Source organism: Galeopterus variegatus, unplaced genomic scaffold (genome assembly GCF_000696425.1).
Source record: "Galeopterus variegatus unplaced genomic scaffold, G_variegatus-3.0.2 Scaffold614, whole genome shotgun sequence".
Taxonomy (NCBI): domain Eukaryota; kingdom Metazoa; phylum Chordata; class Mammalia; order Dermoptera; family Cynocephalidae; genus Galeopterus; species Galeopterus variegatus.
The window spans coordinates 26,939-45,679 of record NW_007726725.1 but is presented as its reverse complement, the minus strand read 5'-3'; the positions used below and the strand labels follow the sequence as shown (position 1 = coordinate 45,679).

At 49.7% G+C, this 18,741-nt stretch overlaps 1 protein-coding gene across 1 annotated transcript in view; it reads right to left on the bottom strand.

The window, feature by feature from the left end:
- Nucleotides 1-16,880, bottom strand: part of CDH4 (cadherin 4, type 1, R-cadherin (retinal)) — a 188,356-nt gene extending 171,476 nt beyond the window's left edge. Inside the window, exon 1 of the mRNA XM_008570556.1 lies at nucleotides 16,736-16,880. Coding sequence (XP_008568778.1) covers nucleotides 16,736-16,858 — 123 coding nt within the window. The 5' untranslated portion in view covers nucleotides 16,859-16,880. The remainder of the gene's footprint in view (nucleotides 1-16,735) is intronic.
- Nucleotides 16,881-18,741: the final 1,861 nt, after the last annotated feature.

Below are 18,741 nucleotides of genomic sequence, written 5' to 3'. Positions count from 1 at the left end.
TGGATAGATGGACAGATGGACGGGTGGATGGATAGATGGACAGATGGATGGGTGGATGGATAGATGGATGGGTAGATGTATGGATAGATGGATGGTTGGTGGGCAGATGGACAGAGGGATGGTGATGGGTGGGTGGGTGAGTGCATGGACACTGACCTCATAAATTATGGATGTACTATTCACCCCCTGCCATCCTTTATCGACCAATTTCAGACTAAGCACTATAAGTCTGTGTCAGCCCTCCCAAATCTGCACATTAAATTTGCAAGCTGAATTACTTTTGGATTCTATTATTTTTAATAGGAAACCTAAATCTTGATCTGGACATTTGTTTACAGAGATAAAGTGCCCAGGCCTGGGCCATCCTATGTTGACCACGCAGGACAGTCACACCTCCTCTCTCTTCTCCACCTGTTCCACCTCCCACAGGCAGCAGGTGACCTGAAAATGCTGCACTTCCAATCCCACCCGGCTCTGGCCTGTGTGCATGTTTGCTGGGCTGCGGTGGTGACACGCCTCTGGACAAAGGTGGCCTCATAACACAAAACAACACAGAGAACGATTTTCTGCTGAAAACATGGGAAACACCAACGACATCCTCTTCCCTAATGAGTTTTACGTGTGTAGACGTTTTCCAAAGCCGTAAGCTCAGATGAGATCCCCGGCAGGGGTGTGGCTGCCAGCCCCTCCTGATGTGCGGCTCACTTGTTTGCCAAATTTTGCTTTTAACAAACAGACACTGAGCTCTGTGGCTTTTCTCATTTTTATTAGCCTACATTTTGGGAAAATGAAATCAGCTTCTTGACTTAAATAAGCATTACAACTTATGGAGCCCCAAAGTCCAAATCAAGGGCACAACTCACTCGCTGAGCAGTCTGACAGGCCATCAGGCTGAGCGCACGTGCAGATGCCGCTTTGGGTCCTCGGGACTCCATGAAAGCCAGTGCCATCGGGAGCACTTTCAGCCTTTTCCGGACAGTTGAGACCAGAGAGGTCCCCGAGCCCTGGCACCAACGTAGCCTTGGAGACCTGCAGGAGCAGCAGACGTGACTTTCACAAAGCTCAACACGACCCAGCCCAGCTAGAAGTGGGGCCGTAGAGCAAAGCTTCTTTCTGGGGCATCGTGTTAAGGAGCAGGCTGAAGACAGGCCCAGCCGCGGCAGCACCACTGGGGAGGCAGAACAAAGCTCTGCTTTCCGTCATCTTGCGCAGGTTAGAAGTGGTCTGATTTCTGCAGCGTGACCCCCTCCCTGGACCTTCCATTCTGACTGGCTTTGCTTTTGAGCCTTGTCTCTCCAGGCCCTTGTTTCTGTGAGTTGAAGTTGGGTCTTTCAACTGAGAGGTGGATTTTCCTCCCTGGTTCTCTATAATTCTGAAGGGAGGATTCTTCAAAATGAAATGTCTGCTGTCTGGAAGAAATTAACAAGAAACACCAAATATCATGAGGAACACAATGGGGCCTCCTGCAGGATGGTGGCCTGCGGGAATGTGCCAGCTGAGTGCTCTCACACCGTCCCGGGAAGGGCAGGAGGTGGCCTTCTCCTCAGCTCTGGGGATCACTTGCTGTCGGCACCTGGGTGCCTCCTGATCCATCTTTGGGTGCCAGACCCAGGAGACGGATCCTGGAACAGTGTATTTTCCTTCACACCAGAGTTCCTATGCTGTCATTCCCTTCCAAGTGTGGAGACCTCTCACATCCTGAACCTGCACAGAGCATTCTTCCCCCTGCAGTCCCTGCTCCTCATTTGCACCCCTAGAGTGGTTCTCCTTCTGGGTGCTTGCTCTGTAGCTCCTCACACAGCTTGCACACACCCATCAACAGGCCCAGTGGATTCGCAGGAAGTAGCTCATTCCTGGAGGATCCCAAGCATCCAGGTCAATTCCCCCATCCTCAAGGGGCAGATGTCCTCGCAAATGAGGAGCCCACTGAGGAGCAGATGCCCCCCACGGTAAAGATGCCTAGCAGAAGAGCCCACTGAGAGGTGGACACAGCCTTTCTGGATGCCCTCATGGGGCAGATGTCTGTAAGAGCCCACTGAGACTCGGGGTGAGTCTCCTGCAGCGTGTCGGGAGCTCTCTGCTCTGTACCTGCTGTAAACGGTCTACAGGCTTCCTGAGAAACTGGAACAAAATGCAAATGCCCAATCAAGGTCCCCACCCACACAGTTCTGCCCACACCTTTTGCCATGCTGTGTGCCCAGGAGTCTGTCATCCCCAGGGAGGTGCTGGCCGATGTCTGTGTGTACCTCTTTCTTCGGAGTTGCTCAGCGCAGCCTATCGGGGGAACACAACCCAAATGCCCACAGGCCCAACCAGGACAGGCAGTGACGAAGCAGGAGAGCAGGAGACCTCAGGGGGTGGTGGGGACTGTGGCCAGCTGGAGCCCACGTGCCATGTAAAGGTCAGCTGCTCCTCAGCTCTGCTGAATATCCCACATGGGAGGACGGGCTGTTGACATCGGCTGTCCTGATGGTTCAAGGGAATAATTTTGCACATGGGTTTTCTCTTTAGGAAATTTTAAATATATAAACCATTTATATGGTTAAGATGTTGCGAACTAATTCATATTTCTTAAGAACACTGCATGGGTCAAACTACAGGCATCTGTAAGCTGACCGGGGTTTGGCCACAGATCTCCCCACCGCAGGAGCAGCCTGGGGGCTGGCTGAGAGGGAGCTGGGCTGGGACGCGGCACGTATCTGGTTTGGGTCATTTTCCAGCGGTGTGTTCTGGGTGGGGTGTGGAAACCTCTGAGCCTGAGTTTCCTGTCTGTAAGTGGAGGTGCGCACAGTTGCCCTGGGACACCTTCCTCACTGCACCCTGGCCCGGGCACTCTGCTTTCAGGGACGGATGGTGCAGGGGGCGGTCGTACAGGATTACCACCTTCCCTTGGGAGCCCAAGGACCCTTCCCAGGCTCAGAGAGACGGAGGAACCCAAGGGTCTCTCAAGTCCCAAGGCAGCGGCCCCCAAATCTTGAATTCACTGGTCAGTAAACTTAAAGGAAAAAAGCATTTATTGGGATTTCCAACTTTTTAAAAAAAAATTGTGCAGGACATTAAAATGACACCCCTTCATTCGCACCCTACTTGCCGGGAGACACCTCCTCACTAGTTTCCTCCTGCTGTCCCTGCCCCTGCCCCTGCTCTGCCTGGGGGGTCTTGATAAATCTAGGCCCCACCTCGTCACCCCTTGGGCCTCAGAGTAAAATGCTGAGTCCTCCCCACGGCACATGGCGCCCTTGGTGACCTGGCCCTAGCACTCTCTGAGCTCATCGCTCTCATCCTCTCCCTAGCGGTCTCTGTTCAGCCACTCTGACCTCCTGGCTCTTCCTCTAAGACTCTGAGCCTTCGCATGTGCTGTTCTCTCTGCCAGGAGTGCTCTTCCTCTTGATGTCACCATGGTTCTCTCTACCACTGCATTTGGTTCCCCCAGCAGAGGTGACTTTCTTGGCCACCTTATCTAAAACAGAACTCCGCCCACACCCCATACTCTCCAGTCCCTAGCACGCGGCTTTGGTTGACTCACCCCTCCCTCACACACAAACGCCACGAGGGCTGCACCTGTTTCATCTGTTCCTGGCTGTAGCCTCTGCACCTGGAACAGCACGCGGGGGTGCACAACACGTAACGCCTCAGCAAGTGCGTGAGTGACGAACAAACGAACGGATGCCACACCACAGCCTGCTGTCAGTCACTCCATGCAAGAGGGGCGTGCTCACCTGCTCGAGTAAGGAGGCCATGACTGAAGAAGGAAGGGCTCGCCTTCTCAAGAAAGGGCCATTGGCCACCGTGCCCTGACACATCCACAAAGACTCTCCATTGTCCTTAAACTGTCCTTAGACCACTTCCATCCTAAAGTATCCCCAGGACCCCAGTCATGAGCATCTGGACAATGTCTGGTCTGCACTTCTGGAGCTGGCCCTGACACATGCGAGGCCCCGTGGCTGCTGCCAAACTCTGAGAGTCCATTCGAGCAGGTGGCTGAAGCCCTTATCCTAAACTGCCACCTACGCAGGGCACTACAGCAACTCAGTGACTGAATTAAATTCCTGAATATTAGGTTAATGATGGAAATCTAAAATATTAATATATTCTAATTGAATATTCTCTGATAAATTATCCGAGCATTTGCAACAACATGACTCTACTTTTACTTCTCAGGGACTTTCAGCTGCATAAATACAACCATTAAAGCAATTCAGAAAGGGAGCACTTTCCACTCAGATGAGGGGGCGGTCAACACAGGGGTCTGCACATTTCTTTCACCCGATTGATTAAATCACAGAGCCCACAGCAGCTGAACTATTCGCTGGCCACTTTCTTCCTGTCCCTCTAGTTTTGGCAAGGACAGTATGAATTCCCTGCAGTCCTCAGCATGATGTGTAATTAAAGGGGGGACTTGCAGGCTGCTGAAGATGGATCCATCCATCTCAGGGCTGCAGTTCCAGAACCGCACTCCAGGCAGGTGGAGGGGGCTGTGCACCTGTGTACCTGCCCCTCCCCACCAGGGGCCAGGAAGGTGGACCTGAATTGCAGGTGACAGGCAAGTCAAAGTGTGACCTTGTCTCACTGTGGAAGAGGACACTTCATTTGTATGAACGCTTTGGAGCTCCCTCAGAGGTGTGCTTCTTCTAGGAGCTGAGCCAGTGGCCCCTGGGTATCTTCTTCAATTACTTTGGAGTGGTTCCTTCCACTGTGGTGATGGAATTGGTGTCCGTATGGTGAAGGCAGAGGTGGCATCTCCACTACCTACTTGTGGGTAGAACCCAAACACAGGCGGTCTCCTGGGACATCTCCCACTACTCATGTCTTCCCAGAGGCTTTCAGTCTGAAGGTCCCTTTAAGGAAAGAAATCTGCTTCTGCATTTTTCACCACCCACAAGCTTTTCTAGCTCTGAAGAACTAGACCTTAGAGATGCACTAGAGAAGTTAGGAATCGGAACATCAGTAGATTCTGCCCTCCTGGAAAGAGACAAGTCTGCCCAAAACCTGTCTCCAGGTGACTCCTTGAAAGGGAGGTGTGCTGAACTATAAGAGGGCCCTGTCAGCCTGGGAGAGGACCCTGTGCACCTGGGGAGGGCCCTGTGCACCTGGGGAAAAGCCCTGTGCTCCTGGGGAGGGCTCTATGCACCTGGGGGAAGTCCCTGTGCACCTGGAGGAAGGCCCCATGCACTTGGAGGAAGGACCCGTGCACCTGGAGGAGGGCTCTGTACACCTGTGGAGGGCCCTGTGCACCTGGAGGAAGGCCCTGTGCATCTGGGGAGGGCCCTGTACACCTGGAGGGAGGCCCCATGCACCTGGGGAGGACCCTGTGCACCTGGGTGAGGGCTCTGTGCACCTGGGGGAGTTCCCTGTGCACCTGGGTGAGGGCTCTGTACACCTGGAGGAGAGTTCTGTGCTCCTGAGGGAGGGCCCTGTGTACCTGCGTGAGGGCTCCGTGCACCTAGAGGAGCGCTCTGTGCACATGGAGGAGGGCCCTGTGCAGCTGGGGAGGGCCCTGTGCACCCAGAGGATGGCTCTGTGCACGTGGAGGCAGGCCCTGTGCACCTGTGGCTGACCCTGTGCACCTGGGGAGGGCCCTGTGCACCTGGGCATGGGGCACAGCCAGAGGAGTGAGTCCCTGTTACACTGTGCAGTGTGCACCAGACCATCCCACCCGATAGGCAGGGAATAGTCTGGGGTCAGCAAACCACAGCCCACAGGCCAAATCCAGCCCCTCCCATAGCAGGTCCAGGCACCCATTCATCCAGCAGCTATTTAACACAGGATGGTCAAGGCCAGGAACAGTTTTGATGATTGGGACACAGCTGAGGACAAGAGCAGACGTGGTTCCTGCCTTAGGGGAGCTCACAGTGCAGCAGGAGGAAACTGATAACAAGCAAAACCTGTCATATGGCAGGTGTGACTCACACCATGAAGAGCTACAAAGTGGGGCAGGACGTGGGAGATGTGGCCAGGGAGCAGCGCAGGGCTGTGTGTGAACAGGGTGGCAGTCCTCTCACATCAGGGAAGTGAATGGAGCAGGGAGCCCTAGGGCCCCCAGGTGGGCAGAGAGGCTGGGTGACAGGAGTGGAGAGGAAGTCTGGTGGCGGCAGGAGCAAGGACCTGGGGGAATCACAGCCTTGGTCTTGACCTTGACCTTGAGTGAGCTTGCAGAGCTGCAGAGGGTCTTGAGCAGAGGAATGACTGACATGGTTCAGGTGTAAAAGGCTCCCTCTGGCTGTTGGGGGACAGGCTCCAGAGGCAAGAGGGAGAGCAGGAGACAACGAAGGAGGACGCCAGGGTCCATCGGAACGTCCAGCAGCAGGCAGGCAACGGGAAGCTGGAACTTGCACCACACGGAGCCTGCATAGTGACCATATGCAATGTCTGACAGGGCGCAGGCATACACGACGTCAGGGGGCTTAGAGAACTTCCTAAGGAACTGCATGTATATTCCTCTCAGATATTGGGGAAATGAAGAAAGTGAGATCCTGCAGTGGTTTTAGCTCTATTTCAATTTTTTTTTTTATCTAGAAAACATTTGCATGTTAAAGAATAATTTGAGGCAAAAAGCATATAGAATATAACTTTGGGGAATTTAGAGTTTACACAGTCAATCACAGAAATGTGTATTAGCATGCTCAGATACAATGTCAGGTAATAAATGGAGAGTAATTCAGAGTAATTCATGTGTCATCTTTATTTTCACAGATGGGTACAATCAAAACTCATTTGTTCGTGCTAATGAACTAGAAAGTCTGGTGACTCAGGTAACAGTTCAAACTCAGGCATTCATAACAAAACTCATTTTTATTAGTTTCCGGGTAGGCAATACATATCCCAACTACGCAACTACCACAGCTTACCTGAGTTAATGTTGACCCGCTTAATGGAAAATGTTGGAACCTGGAAAGCGTGCAGTTCCCTTCAACCCGCCCTTTGCCCAATTGCTGTCTTTTTCCTTTCTGTCCCACTGTTGTCACGTTTAGTACATCTACACAAATTATAGACCCATAATACAATGTTACATGTCTGCTTGAAGCAGTCAGCAGTCTTTTAAGGAAATCAAGAGAAAAATTAGAATCTTTTATATCAGCCTGTAAATTCATCTTTCCCTGAGCTCTCTCCATCCCTTCCCGCGGGTCTGAATTTACAGCTGGCGTCATTCGTTTGTAGCCTAAAGAACACCCTCTACCATTTTTCTGGGTGTGCTGGTGGTGAGTTTCCGCAGTGTGCTTATCAAAAATGTGTTTATTTCACCTTCATTTTTGAAGAATATATTTTCTTTCTGGATATAGAACTCTTGGCTGATAGTTTCTTTTCACTCAGCAATTTAAAAAAAATCATTCCATCGGCCCATGATTGCCACTATTTCTAAAGAGAAGCCAGAAATTCTTACCGTCATTGTCTGCTTTAGAGATTTCCTGTTTATTTTTGAATTTCAGCAGTTTTTTTTTTTTTTCCTTTTTGTCTTTTTTCGTGTCCGGCAACGGATCGCAACCCTCGGTGTTGCGCCCGCACCTCGCTCAGCCAGTGAGCGGCCGGTCTGTATGTGGGATCTGAACCCTCGGCAGGAGCGCCGCCGCGCTTCCCAAGCGGCGCACTGTAGCAGTGCACCACCGGGCCGGCCCGAATTTCAGCAGTTTGACTATGAGCAAGGCTTTCTTTGTATTTATCTACCTGGGCTTCAGTGGGTTTCTTGGACCTGTAAGTTTGTTTTTCTACCAAATCTGAGAAAATGTCAACCATTATGTCTTCAAGGACTTTTTCTTCTTATCTCTCTTGTCTCCTTGTGAAACTTCCATTACACGATGTCGGGCTGCTTGTCATCGTCCCACTGAAGCTCCATGTGTTTCAGTCCTCCCTACTCCCCATTCTTCAGGTTGGATAATTTTATTGATGTATCTTCTAATGCACTGACCCTTTCTTCTGCCTTCTATAATCTCCTTGTAAGCAGTGAGTTTTTCATTAGAGATATTGTACTTTTCAGTTTTACCATTTCATTTGGTTATATGAAAATATATATATATATATTGTCTTTTTTCATGACTGGCAACGGATCGCAACCCTCAGTGTCGCGCCCGTACCAGACCAGGACCAGCAACGGGATCGCAACCCTCGGTGTTGCGCCCACACCTCGCTCAGCCAGTGAGCGGCCGGTCTGTATGTGGGATCTGAACCCTCGGTGGGAGTGCCGCCGCGCTCCCAAGCGGCGCACTGTAGCAGTGTGCCACCGGGCCGGCCCTGGTTATATTTGTAGAGTGTCCATTTTTCTGCTGTGATTCCCCATCTATTCATTCATTCTGAACATATTTTCCTTTAATACTTGAATGTATTTATAAGAGATATTTTAAAGGCCTTTTCTAATATCTGGGTAATCTCAGGACTAGTTTCTATGAGTTTTCCCCTCTTGATTATGGGTCACATTTTCTCTCTCCTTATATGTCTACTAATTTTTCTTTGTGTACTAATCATTATAGATGACACACTGTAAATGATGCACTGTAGAGACTTTCGTTCTGTTATCTTTCTCTGAAGAATGTTTATTTTTTGTTATAGTGGGGAGTTAACTGGGTTGGACTCAAATCTAAATCTGTTTCCCTTGCTGTATGCCACAGCTGAAATCTCTGCTCAGTTCTTTCAGTCTTCTAGCTGTTGCTTTCACTGGGTTCTTTGGAGTATTCCCTGTGCATGCATGGTTCAGGCAGCCAAGGATCTGGGCAGAGCTATGATCAGATTTGGGAGTCCCTATCTGTGGCTATGTATTTGCTTAGATTTATCCTCTCACGTTCCAGCTGTTCTGTCAGTTCCAAACTCCATCTTACAACTCTTGTGACTAGGAAGACTGTAGCTTTCTGCATGAGATCTACCCACCCTTTGATGCAAGGACTAGGCGGTGGCCCTGGAGGGAAGCCGTGGAACCATGGACCTCAGCCAGTGCTGTTTTCCTCTTTCAAGGGTGGAGTCTCCAGCAGCTTCTGGCTACTACTGATCACTCTCAAGTAAATTCAAATAGTTAAAAAAATTTTTCAGAGTTTATAATTATTATCTGTAGAAGTGTATGACGTAAACTATCTTGCCATTACTAGAAGAATTTTCAATTCCGTTATTTCAAGTACTGTATACCTAACCTAACAATCTTCATAATGATCACATAGGGCTGAGAGTAGAGATGGCTTGGGGCTATCATTCATTCATTTAATAAGTACTTAAGGACATCTACTGTGTCCCCAGTGTTCTGTTTGATAGGTGGCCTATCCCGCAAGGAACTTCAGGTTTAGTAGGGGCACAGACTAATGGCAGAACAATGACAAAAACTCTTTCACAATGACAGGCAAAGGGCGTGCCACGGCTCTCCACAGGAAGGCCTCTGTTGGGGCATTCTTAGAGGAGGTGGGAAGCAGAAAGGTGGAGGGGTGTCAGGTGCACTGGGGAAACCCTCCAGATTGAGGGAGAGTCACACACAGGACTTGCAGGTAACCAAAGGTAAGAGCAAGTCTGGAGGCTACGAGTTACCCAGCATAGCTGGTGTTTGGTGTGCCAAGGGCCAGTGCCAGACCGTGGGAACCCATGTGACAAGGTAAGAAGCCAGACCATCTCCTGAAGACAAAGGGAAAACTGTAGGAGGGGAACACACACACATCTGTGCTTGGGGAAGGTCACCTTGCTTCCCTGGGACGATGAATAATGACCGCGTGAGCCATTCATATGTAACGGATGCCTCCCGTGTGCCAGTAAGTAGGTTCTTAGGTGGACTTGGTGGTAATTATACTGCTGTGTTATCCAGCAGACATCAAGTAGGGACAACATAGGGTTAACACTCAGCCAGCTCCGCCACGTGGCCTCGTACATCAACAGACGTTTACAGGAAGTCTGCCACAGGCCACAGACCCCAGCTCAGGGCACCCCTCATTCACTTGACTGGCTCTGAGCTCGTGGTGGGGGGCACGTCCTTTCGCCTTCAGGTTCCCAAAGACCCAGCCCATCTCCACTCACACAGAAGGCAATAAATATTTGAGGTGGGATAGAGGCAACGCGGCATATGTGCACAAAATGGGAACCAAATGCGTCGAGAAAACGTGAAGAGAACATTCCACTTCAATCAGGTAAGCTCATCTGAGTTGGTAGGTGTCGGGAGCTGGTTTTAACTGCCTTTGCAAGCCGTCTGTCGCTGTGCTCTTGTGATCTCCCTGCTCTAGAAATGGTTTCCTGCTTGTCTTCCCCGCGTGACCGCCCTCGGGCTAGGCGACTACACAGCCGCCCCTTCCAGAATCCCACCCTCAGAGCTCTTTTCCCAGGGCTTGCTCCCCGTCAGGGCCTGCAGCCTAGTTCGCATGACTCTTGTCTTGTAAAATATCAACTTCCAGAATGAAAGGACCTGTCTCCCAGGAGCACGACCTTCCTCCTCTTTGTCTCCAGCTGGTTGCTACAGTTGCCCTGGACAATCTCTCAAGTTAGCGCATTCTGAATTTTTATTAGACTCAGCCAAGAAACAGATCTTCTCTTTGAAAGTTTGATTTTATCCTTACTTCTGAATGTTGCCAGCAGTCAACTCAAATGTGAGCACTAGAGGAGGCTTTTCAAAGCCCTCCACCAGTGCACCTGTGTAGGGGTCATCACACTCAGTTAGGTGACCAAATTCGGAATTATAAGCAGAAAGCTGATTGCTGGGTGGCTCTCCATGTGACAACAGAACTCTATGTCCTCTCTCCTGCGGAGTCCCCGATGCCTGGGTGGGGCTCGGCACCTGACAGATGGACCAAACTGTCCAGTCCAGGGTGGGAATTCTGGACCAGGGGAGGCATCCTGCTGACCTTTACATGCTGCCGCCACCATTCTCCAGTTCCCTGGGAGCAGAAGGAAGAGCCCTTTGCAACTTCCTGGAGCATCGGCTTAATGACCGAGTGGTTTCAGAGAAGTGAGGACAGCCGGGACTCCTGAGTGGCACCACCAGGACACCGCTGCACCTCCTGGCTCAGCGCTCAGTTGTGCCACAGTCTCGTGCCAGCGTGTGGCCACCAGCAGCACTTCCATTTTGCCTCGGACGCTCACAGCTCCACCAGCCTCGGGCTCACAGCCACTCCGGCCCCTTCCAGTGCTTTCCTCTCCAGGCGTGGGTTACCTATTTGTCCCTGCACAGTGGAGCTAGTGCTTATGAAGAGACATGGTATTTCTTCCAGGAGACAGCCTGTCACGCATAGAGGTTCTTTGGGAAGAACATTCTGCCTCCTTCTCACCCACCCATTTTCCCACATAGTGTAACTTATCAGAATGCAGCGTGTGATGTGTGCAGAGCTGCAGCTGACCCGCCGCACCCGCGCCCCACGCTCTGCTCCCACTCCCACCACACCACAGTCCTGTGCTGACCTAGGTTTCTTTCAGGAACAGCCCCTAAAACACCGACAGGAAATCACGTCCCGTAGATGGACACAGGGCAGAAAAGCACGCCCCAAACTGTGTCTGTGCTGGATAAGAATCTAATGGCAGGGCAGCAAACAAGAGTATGGATATGTGTGTGTGTGTGTGTGTGTGTGTGTGTGTGTGCACAGTATATGCACATGTGAAGTAGGATGGTGTGTGCATGTGTGCACATACACATTTGTGCATATGTATGTGTATGCATGAAGTGAGGTGGTGTGTGTGCATGCATATGTATGTGTATGTATGAAGTGGGGTGGTGTGTGCATGTGTGCACACATATGTGTGTGTATGAACTGGGGCGGTGTGTGCATGTGTGCACACGTGTGTGTGTGTGTATGAACTGGGGTGGTGTGTGCATGTACATGTGTACATGTGTGTGTGTATGAAGTATGGTATGTGCGTGTGTGCATGGGTATATGTGTGTATGAAGTAAGGTGGTGTGTGCATGTGTTCATGTATGTGTACGTGCATATGTATATGTGTATGAAGTGGGGTGGTGTGTGCATACACATGCTGAGTTCTTACATAATGANCCTCCTGGCTCAGCGCTCAGTTGTGCCACAGTCTCGTGCCAGCGTGTGGCCACCAGCAGCATTTCCATTTTGCCTCGGACGCTCACAGCTCCACCAGCCTTGGGCTCATAGCCACTCCGGCCCCTTCCAGTGCTTTCCTCTCCACACGTGGGTTACCTATTTGTCCCTGCACAGTGGAGCTAGTGCTTATGAAGAGACATGGTATTTCTTCCAGGAGACAGCCTGTCACGCATGGAGGTTCTTTGGGAAGAACATTCTGCCTCCTTCTCACCCACCCATTTTCCCACATAGTGTAACTTATCAGAATGCAGCGTGTGATGTGTGCAGAGCTGCAGCTGACCCGCCGCACCCGCGCCCCACGCTCTGCTCCCACTCCCACCACACCACAGTCCTGTGCTGACCTGGGTTTCTTTCAGGAACAGCCCCTAGAACACCGACAGGAAATCACGTCCCGTAGACGTACACAGGGCAGAAAAGCACGCCCCAAACTGTGTCTGTGCTGGATAAGAATCTAATGGCGGGGCAGCAAACAAGAGTATGGTTTTGTGTGTGTGTGTGTGTGTGTGTGTGTGTGTGTGTGCGTGTGCACATACAAGTGTATGCACATGTGAAGTAGGATGGTGTGTGCATGTGTGCACATACACATTTGTGCATATGTATGTGTATGCATGAAGTGAGGTGGTGTGTGTGCATGCATATGTATGTGTATGTGTGAAGTGGGGTGGTGTGTGCATGTGTGCACACGTATGTGTGTGTATGAAGTGGGGTGGTGTGTGCATGTGTGCACACGTATGTGTGTGTATGAACTGGGGCAGTGTGTGCATGTGTGCACACGTATGTGTGTGTATGAACTGGGGTGGTGTGTGCATGTACATGTGTACGTGTGTGTGTGTATGAAGTATGGTATGTGCATGGGTATATGTGTGTATGAAGTAAGGTGGTGTGTGCATGTGTTCATGTATGTGTACGTGCAAATGTATATGTGTATGAAGTGGGGTGGTGTGTGCATACACATGCTGAGTTCTTACATAATGACTTGGAGTCCATTTGGCAAAGACAAATCTTTTACAGAAGCCACCATGGAGATTCCATTTTCCATTTGTGAAAGATCAATTTCCCCCCAAGAACCCTCCTCTGCTTGGATGCCTGTCTTCAGATGGAAGCGGAGGGAGAAGCCCAATATGCGCTGCTATGTCGTCACTCTGAGGGACTCTGAAAGCCAGGACAAGCAGCGCAGAGATGCTTGCCAGTGCCCACGTGCTGTGCTATTTTGGTGTGTGAGCTGATGCATGCCCCACACAATGCTCACCACTGAGATCGCTTCAACCACGCACTCACACACTCATTCATTCCTTCAGCAAGGATTGGGCCTACTGTGTGCTGGGGGCTTTTTACAACACCAGGGGTAGAGGTCAGGTCTGTGCCTTCAGGAAGCCTCCCCTTAGATACTAAGTAAGCAGAGGAGTAGATAACGAGCATAAAGTCAGATAACAGTACATGGTATGGAGAGAATAAAGGAGGGTCGAGGGCTAAAGAAAGACCAGGCTCTGGGAAGGGCTGAAAAATTAGATTTGAATTGCTCACCCAGAGCTACCCAGTGGCTCAGGGCTCCTTGGGGTAATGGGTCATTAGAGAGGAAAGGACACAAGCTGATCTCATCTCTAGAAACCTGCCACGGCTGATCTCATCTCTAGAAACCTGCCACGGCAGAGAGCAGCCATTTACCAAATTTATATCCCTCTCCTGCTAGGCACGGAGTTGGTCTATAGTTCCTGGCGTCCCTTGCAATTAGATTTGGCCACGTGACTGGGCTTGGCCAGTGGCATGCAGGTGGAACTGAGCAGCCACTTCTGAGCCTAGCCAATCCCGAGACCCTTGCCCTGCACCACTGAATGGCTGTAGCTCAGAGTCCCCTCTCCCCACAACCAACCAGCCTTCACAAGGAGCAAACTTCTGTTGTGTTAGGTTTCTGAAATGTTGGGAATACTCCTTATAGCAGCTAGCCAACCCTAACATGCACCTACCTGTTTCAGAGTGGACATTCCAGCATGCAGGCAGCCCTCCCCAAAGGGCAGCTGGACAGTTAGGTATACTCCGAGGAGCACAGGACAAATTTGCTCCAAACCACAGCAGTGCCACGGACTCTAAGGCAGAAGCAACTGCTGCCTCAGTGAGTCTAAAAGATGCTAGTGATAGTTTCCCAGAACCGTAGAAATTGCAGCTCTTCTCATTCTGACACCTACAGCCAAATTCACATTTCCTTCCCCCACATTTCGAGTTTAGAAATGTCAGCGGCAAAGAGAGTCTTCAGGAGCCTGTGTCTGCAGGGGTGTGAGAGTCCCGCTGCCTGCTGCTCTCTTCGCCACATTTTCTAAGCTTTGTCTTCACTGGGGAGGGGCCAATCCCCTGCTGTGTAGCTGTTCAGATTGGGAAACCAGGTCCCCTATTCAGAGGTGTAGCAAGCCCAGCTCTCACTGTGATGTCTTGAGAAGAAAGGTTCAACAGCACAACTTTGCCTCTCTGGGGAACAAGCCCCTGAGGGTGTGAGAGAAGCTGGCCCTTTCCCTAGCTCTGTCCCCAGCCCTGACTTCCTCAGCCGCTGAAAGCACGGGACATCAGTCAGGCAGAGAGCACAGAAGTGTCTTCTCCATTGTCCCGCAGAAGACAAACACGGCAGGATCAATGAGCCCCACAGATCAAGAGGCCTGGGAATCCTCTCGGATAAAAGCTCTGTCCACAATGACCTCCTTTTTTTGGGTATCTTTTACATGCTTTTCTACAGATGGGAGCAGAAGAAGAAAGTCCCACGGGCCTGTCCTAGATCATTAGCCTGAGAAACTCTGAAAACCAGGACGAGGGAGTATTCCAGGAGTGTTGAGATGCCAACCAATTGCACACCCCCCCCGCTGGCATGTGAGCAGACACTCAGCAAATAATGCGCCTATTGTGTGCCTGCAAGGAAGACTTGGGGCAGACAATCCTGGAGTTTGGAAACTGAGTTGGATCAATAGCTGTCAAATTACACTCATGGGCCAAATCCAGCCCACTGACTGTTTTGGTAAATAAAGTTTTATTGGAACACAGCCACGCCCATTAGTTTACATATTGCCTATGGCTGCTTTCACAACACAACAGCCATAGGGTTCACAAAGACTAAGATGTTTACTATCTGGCTGTTTACAGAAAAGGTTTGCCAACCCCCAACAAGATCAATGAGTTTCTGCAAGAGGCAATTTTTGGGTAGTACGAGCACAAAGCATTGAATAAAGCTGAATAGCTCCGTGAAAACCTCACTCCCTTTCGAGTTTGCTTTCAGTCCTGGTGACATTCAAAGACCATGTGTCTGTTGGATCCCAGGGTATCTCAAACACACTCTGATCCTTGCACATCAGCTCCCCTGCGACAGATCGACGGCTGCCCCAGGCTCTGATGTGGACTCTCACAGTTGTTTCCTTTGCCTTATGCTGTCTTCACAGCCCACTTCAATTGCAGCAAACAAAACCAGTGTTCCCATCACAGTCTGATATAAAGTCTTAAAAATGAATCCCTTGGAGAAAAATTTTAAGTGAATAGCCACACGAGTGATAGCCAGGGAGAGTGGGTTCCATGGAAGTGCGGAGCTGGTAAGCACTGTGGTGGGGCACAGAACTGTCGTCAGCGCCACCGGGGCACTGCAAGGGAGGGGCAGAAGATGTGGGTCCCAGGAATCTACCCCCAGGATGGGGTTTCTATCCTTGTTAGCTCCCTCAAGTCCTGAGCCACATGTCACAGTGAAATCTGCAGCCCAGCCAGGCAACCCCAGGGGCGTGCTGGCTCAGGAAAGCCCAACACCCCACCTGAGGATGCTGAGACGGTAGGGTCAGCTCTGTGCAGAGAAGCCAGGATGACCCTCTGCAACCGAGTCACATTGGGGGTGTGTGTGTGTCCTCGCACACTGCATTCACTAAGCCAGGGGCTCTGCTCTGAACAACACACCGTCCCTGCTCCTTGCTGGCTAGGTCAGTGAGCTCCTCATGGCTGGCGCTGGGGACATGAAGACTCGGATGGGCCCACATGGCTGCTGCTTCCCTCTGTTCCTCTCTGCATCCTAGACACACAACCTGGCTTCCCGCCTCGATGGGAACGAGAACAAAACAGAGGCTCCTCAGCACGAAGGGTGAAAACGACCCCTTAATAATACTCCAGGGACCCCCATTTCCAAAGAGTGGGGGAGGCTTTTCCACAATGGATGGGAACTATTTAATGGAATCCTCACTATCATTCTATCAAATTATTGCTCAGATTGGGTTGCAATTTTCTTCAAAGGGAAGAACAAAATGCTAGTTGATGTTCTCGATTACAGAAATACAAATTTGCAAAATAGATTCTTTCTGTAGGAAAAGCAACCTGTGGTGGCTGTTGGGAACACAGTGACACTAAAGAACCAGTGGATTGCACCCTTCCGGCTTTTCAGCGTGATGGTCACCATCGCAGACACACCGTCATTCCACCCTTCAAAACGTCAACAACCAGACCAAAGAAAGGTGTCAGAGGTCAAAGGCCACGATCTGCATCCCCACCGCCACCTGCTTCCATGCACCAGAGCAGTTGTTTGAAAGTAACTGAGAAAAATCACCCGTCGCCTTGGAGGACGCAACACTGGTGCAGAATTTTTCTCTGCTCTGTGTACCACTTATCTCATTACTGAAAAGGCAAAATCTTGACCTTGGACACCAAATGCAGAACCTGCCCCTTGTTTTGCAATAGGCTGGGGCTGGAGCTGAGACCTTCCCTATTGCACAGGAGGGGCCTCGACTCACCCTCACAAGCTGCTGTGGGAAGGGTCCGCGGGAATTCTCTGGCACGTTGATGGGTGGAATGACCCAGTCCCGCTTCTGCCGCCTCAACCCACTGGAGCGCTGATGCTGGGGCCACGGCAGCATCGTGTCATTCTGTGGAGAGAAGGGTCAAAGAAGTCTGGTTAAGTTTGCACTAAAGACAAAGGCATGTGTCAAGAGATTCTGTACTACCCAAGATTGACAGTGAAAGACTGAACAAAGTTGAGGAAAGAGGGTAAGTGTTAGGAAAAAAAAATCGAGTGGGAGACCCCCATATGATGAGATGGACAACAAATTAAATGGGAGAAAAAGAAAAGAAGAAAGAAGAAGAAAAGAAGAAAATATAGTTGACTATTTAACCAATAGTGTAGGTAAGGGCTTTTTACACCCAAAACAACAGAAGAAATCAAAAAGGAAAAGACTAGCACACTTTAATTTAAAACTCCTGTTTATGAAAACATGCTCAAAAAGCAACTGGCAACTTTGGAAAACATGATTTACAACAAATCTGACAAAGGGTTAATAGTCATATATAAAGAGCTCTTATAAATTAATAAGAAAAAATTGAATCTTTTTTCATAACAAGGAAAGGACAGGAATAGATAATTCACGGTCAAATAAATATAAATGATTAATGCACTTGCAAAAAATGCTCACATCTTTCAGTAATCAAATAATGCAAATTAAAGTAATATTTCCTTTTCATGTATCAATTGACAAAACTAAACAAGATTCATCCTCAACACCGAGGAGCGTGTTGTGAGTTAGCAGAGGGTGATGGTTGAGGGTGTGGGATTTGGTGTTAGACAGACCTGGCACCTTTATTTACATGCATCCAAAGATTCACATGACATGAAGCAAAGTCTCTTAAATCCCCGTTTCTTCTTTGATGAAATGGGGATGGTAACAATAGCACTGAATTTAGAGGGTTGCTATGGGAATAAAATTAGATGACACTGAAAAAATGTCAAGCCACTCCCGGTGGTGAGCGATGGGATACAGCACTGGTGTGCTGATGCTGAGGTGGCTCCCGGCAGTGGGGCACTGTGGTCAGAACAGTCCTCCGTCACCAGCTCGCCCGTGACTAGCAAGAGCCTCAAAAATGAGCCTCCCCTTTGACCTAAAAACTCCACAGCTGGAAATCTGTCCCATGGAAACTGTGTGGACAAAAATCTTTGTATAAAGATGTTCACTGCAGATGTTTTGATAATGGTAAAAATACCATAAAAATCGGATGTCTGATAGTAAATAGCAGTTAAATGCATTACCCTACGTTTATGTCTTGAGATATTATTATCATTAAAAGTTACTCTTTTATGACTCTGACACGAAGAAATGCCCATAAAATATGAGCAAGAGAAACAGCACTGAGGTACATACATGACACAAGCTCTGATTATTTTTAAAGGATGGAGGAAGAGTTGGAAGGAAATGCACCAGTGTGTAAATGCTGGTTTTCTCTGGTGACCAGCGAGTTCTATGTTATTTTATTTCTCCTTGTTCCTTTTACCTTCCTGTATTTTCTAAATGTTATATTGCACATGGCTTCTTATGGTTGAAGGAGTCAGCGAAACTTCATGTAGATACATGACATCTGTACATATGTCATGTCATGTTTATTCAAGATGCTCCATATGGTGCTCTCGGCATAGTCTTCATGGTCCATGTTCACTTCACTCTAATCTCAGAGATGACATTACATGAGCATTCACACAGCAGAAATGGACCTTGGACCAGGACAGCCCAAGGCAGGAGGACAAGGCTGGTCAGGGGGCAACTGATCTCAGTCATGGTGGGTCCCCACCCTCCGCTGAGCTCCAGACATAGGTGAGAACACCAGGGGGTCTCAGCCTTGCCCTCTAGAGACAGAACACCTCCCCAGTCCCTTTTGCAAAAATGGCTGCGTAGAAATAAGTTAAACACACATAGACACAACTGCCTACTTGATGCAAAAATAAATAAATACAATGTGTGTATCTGCCCCCAAA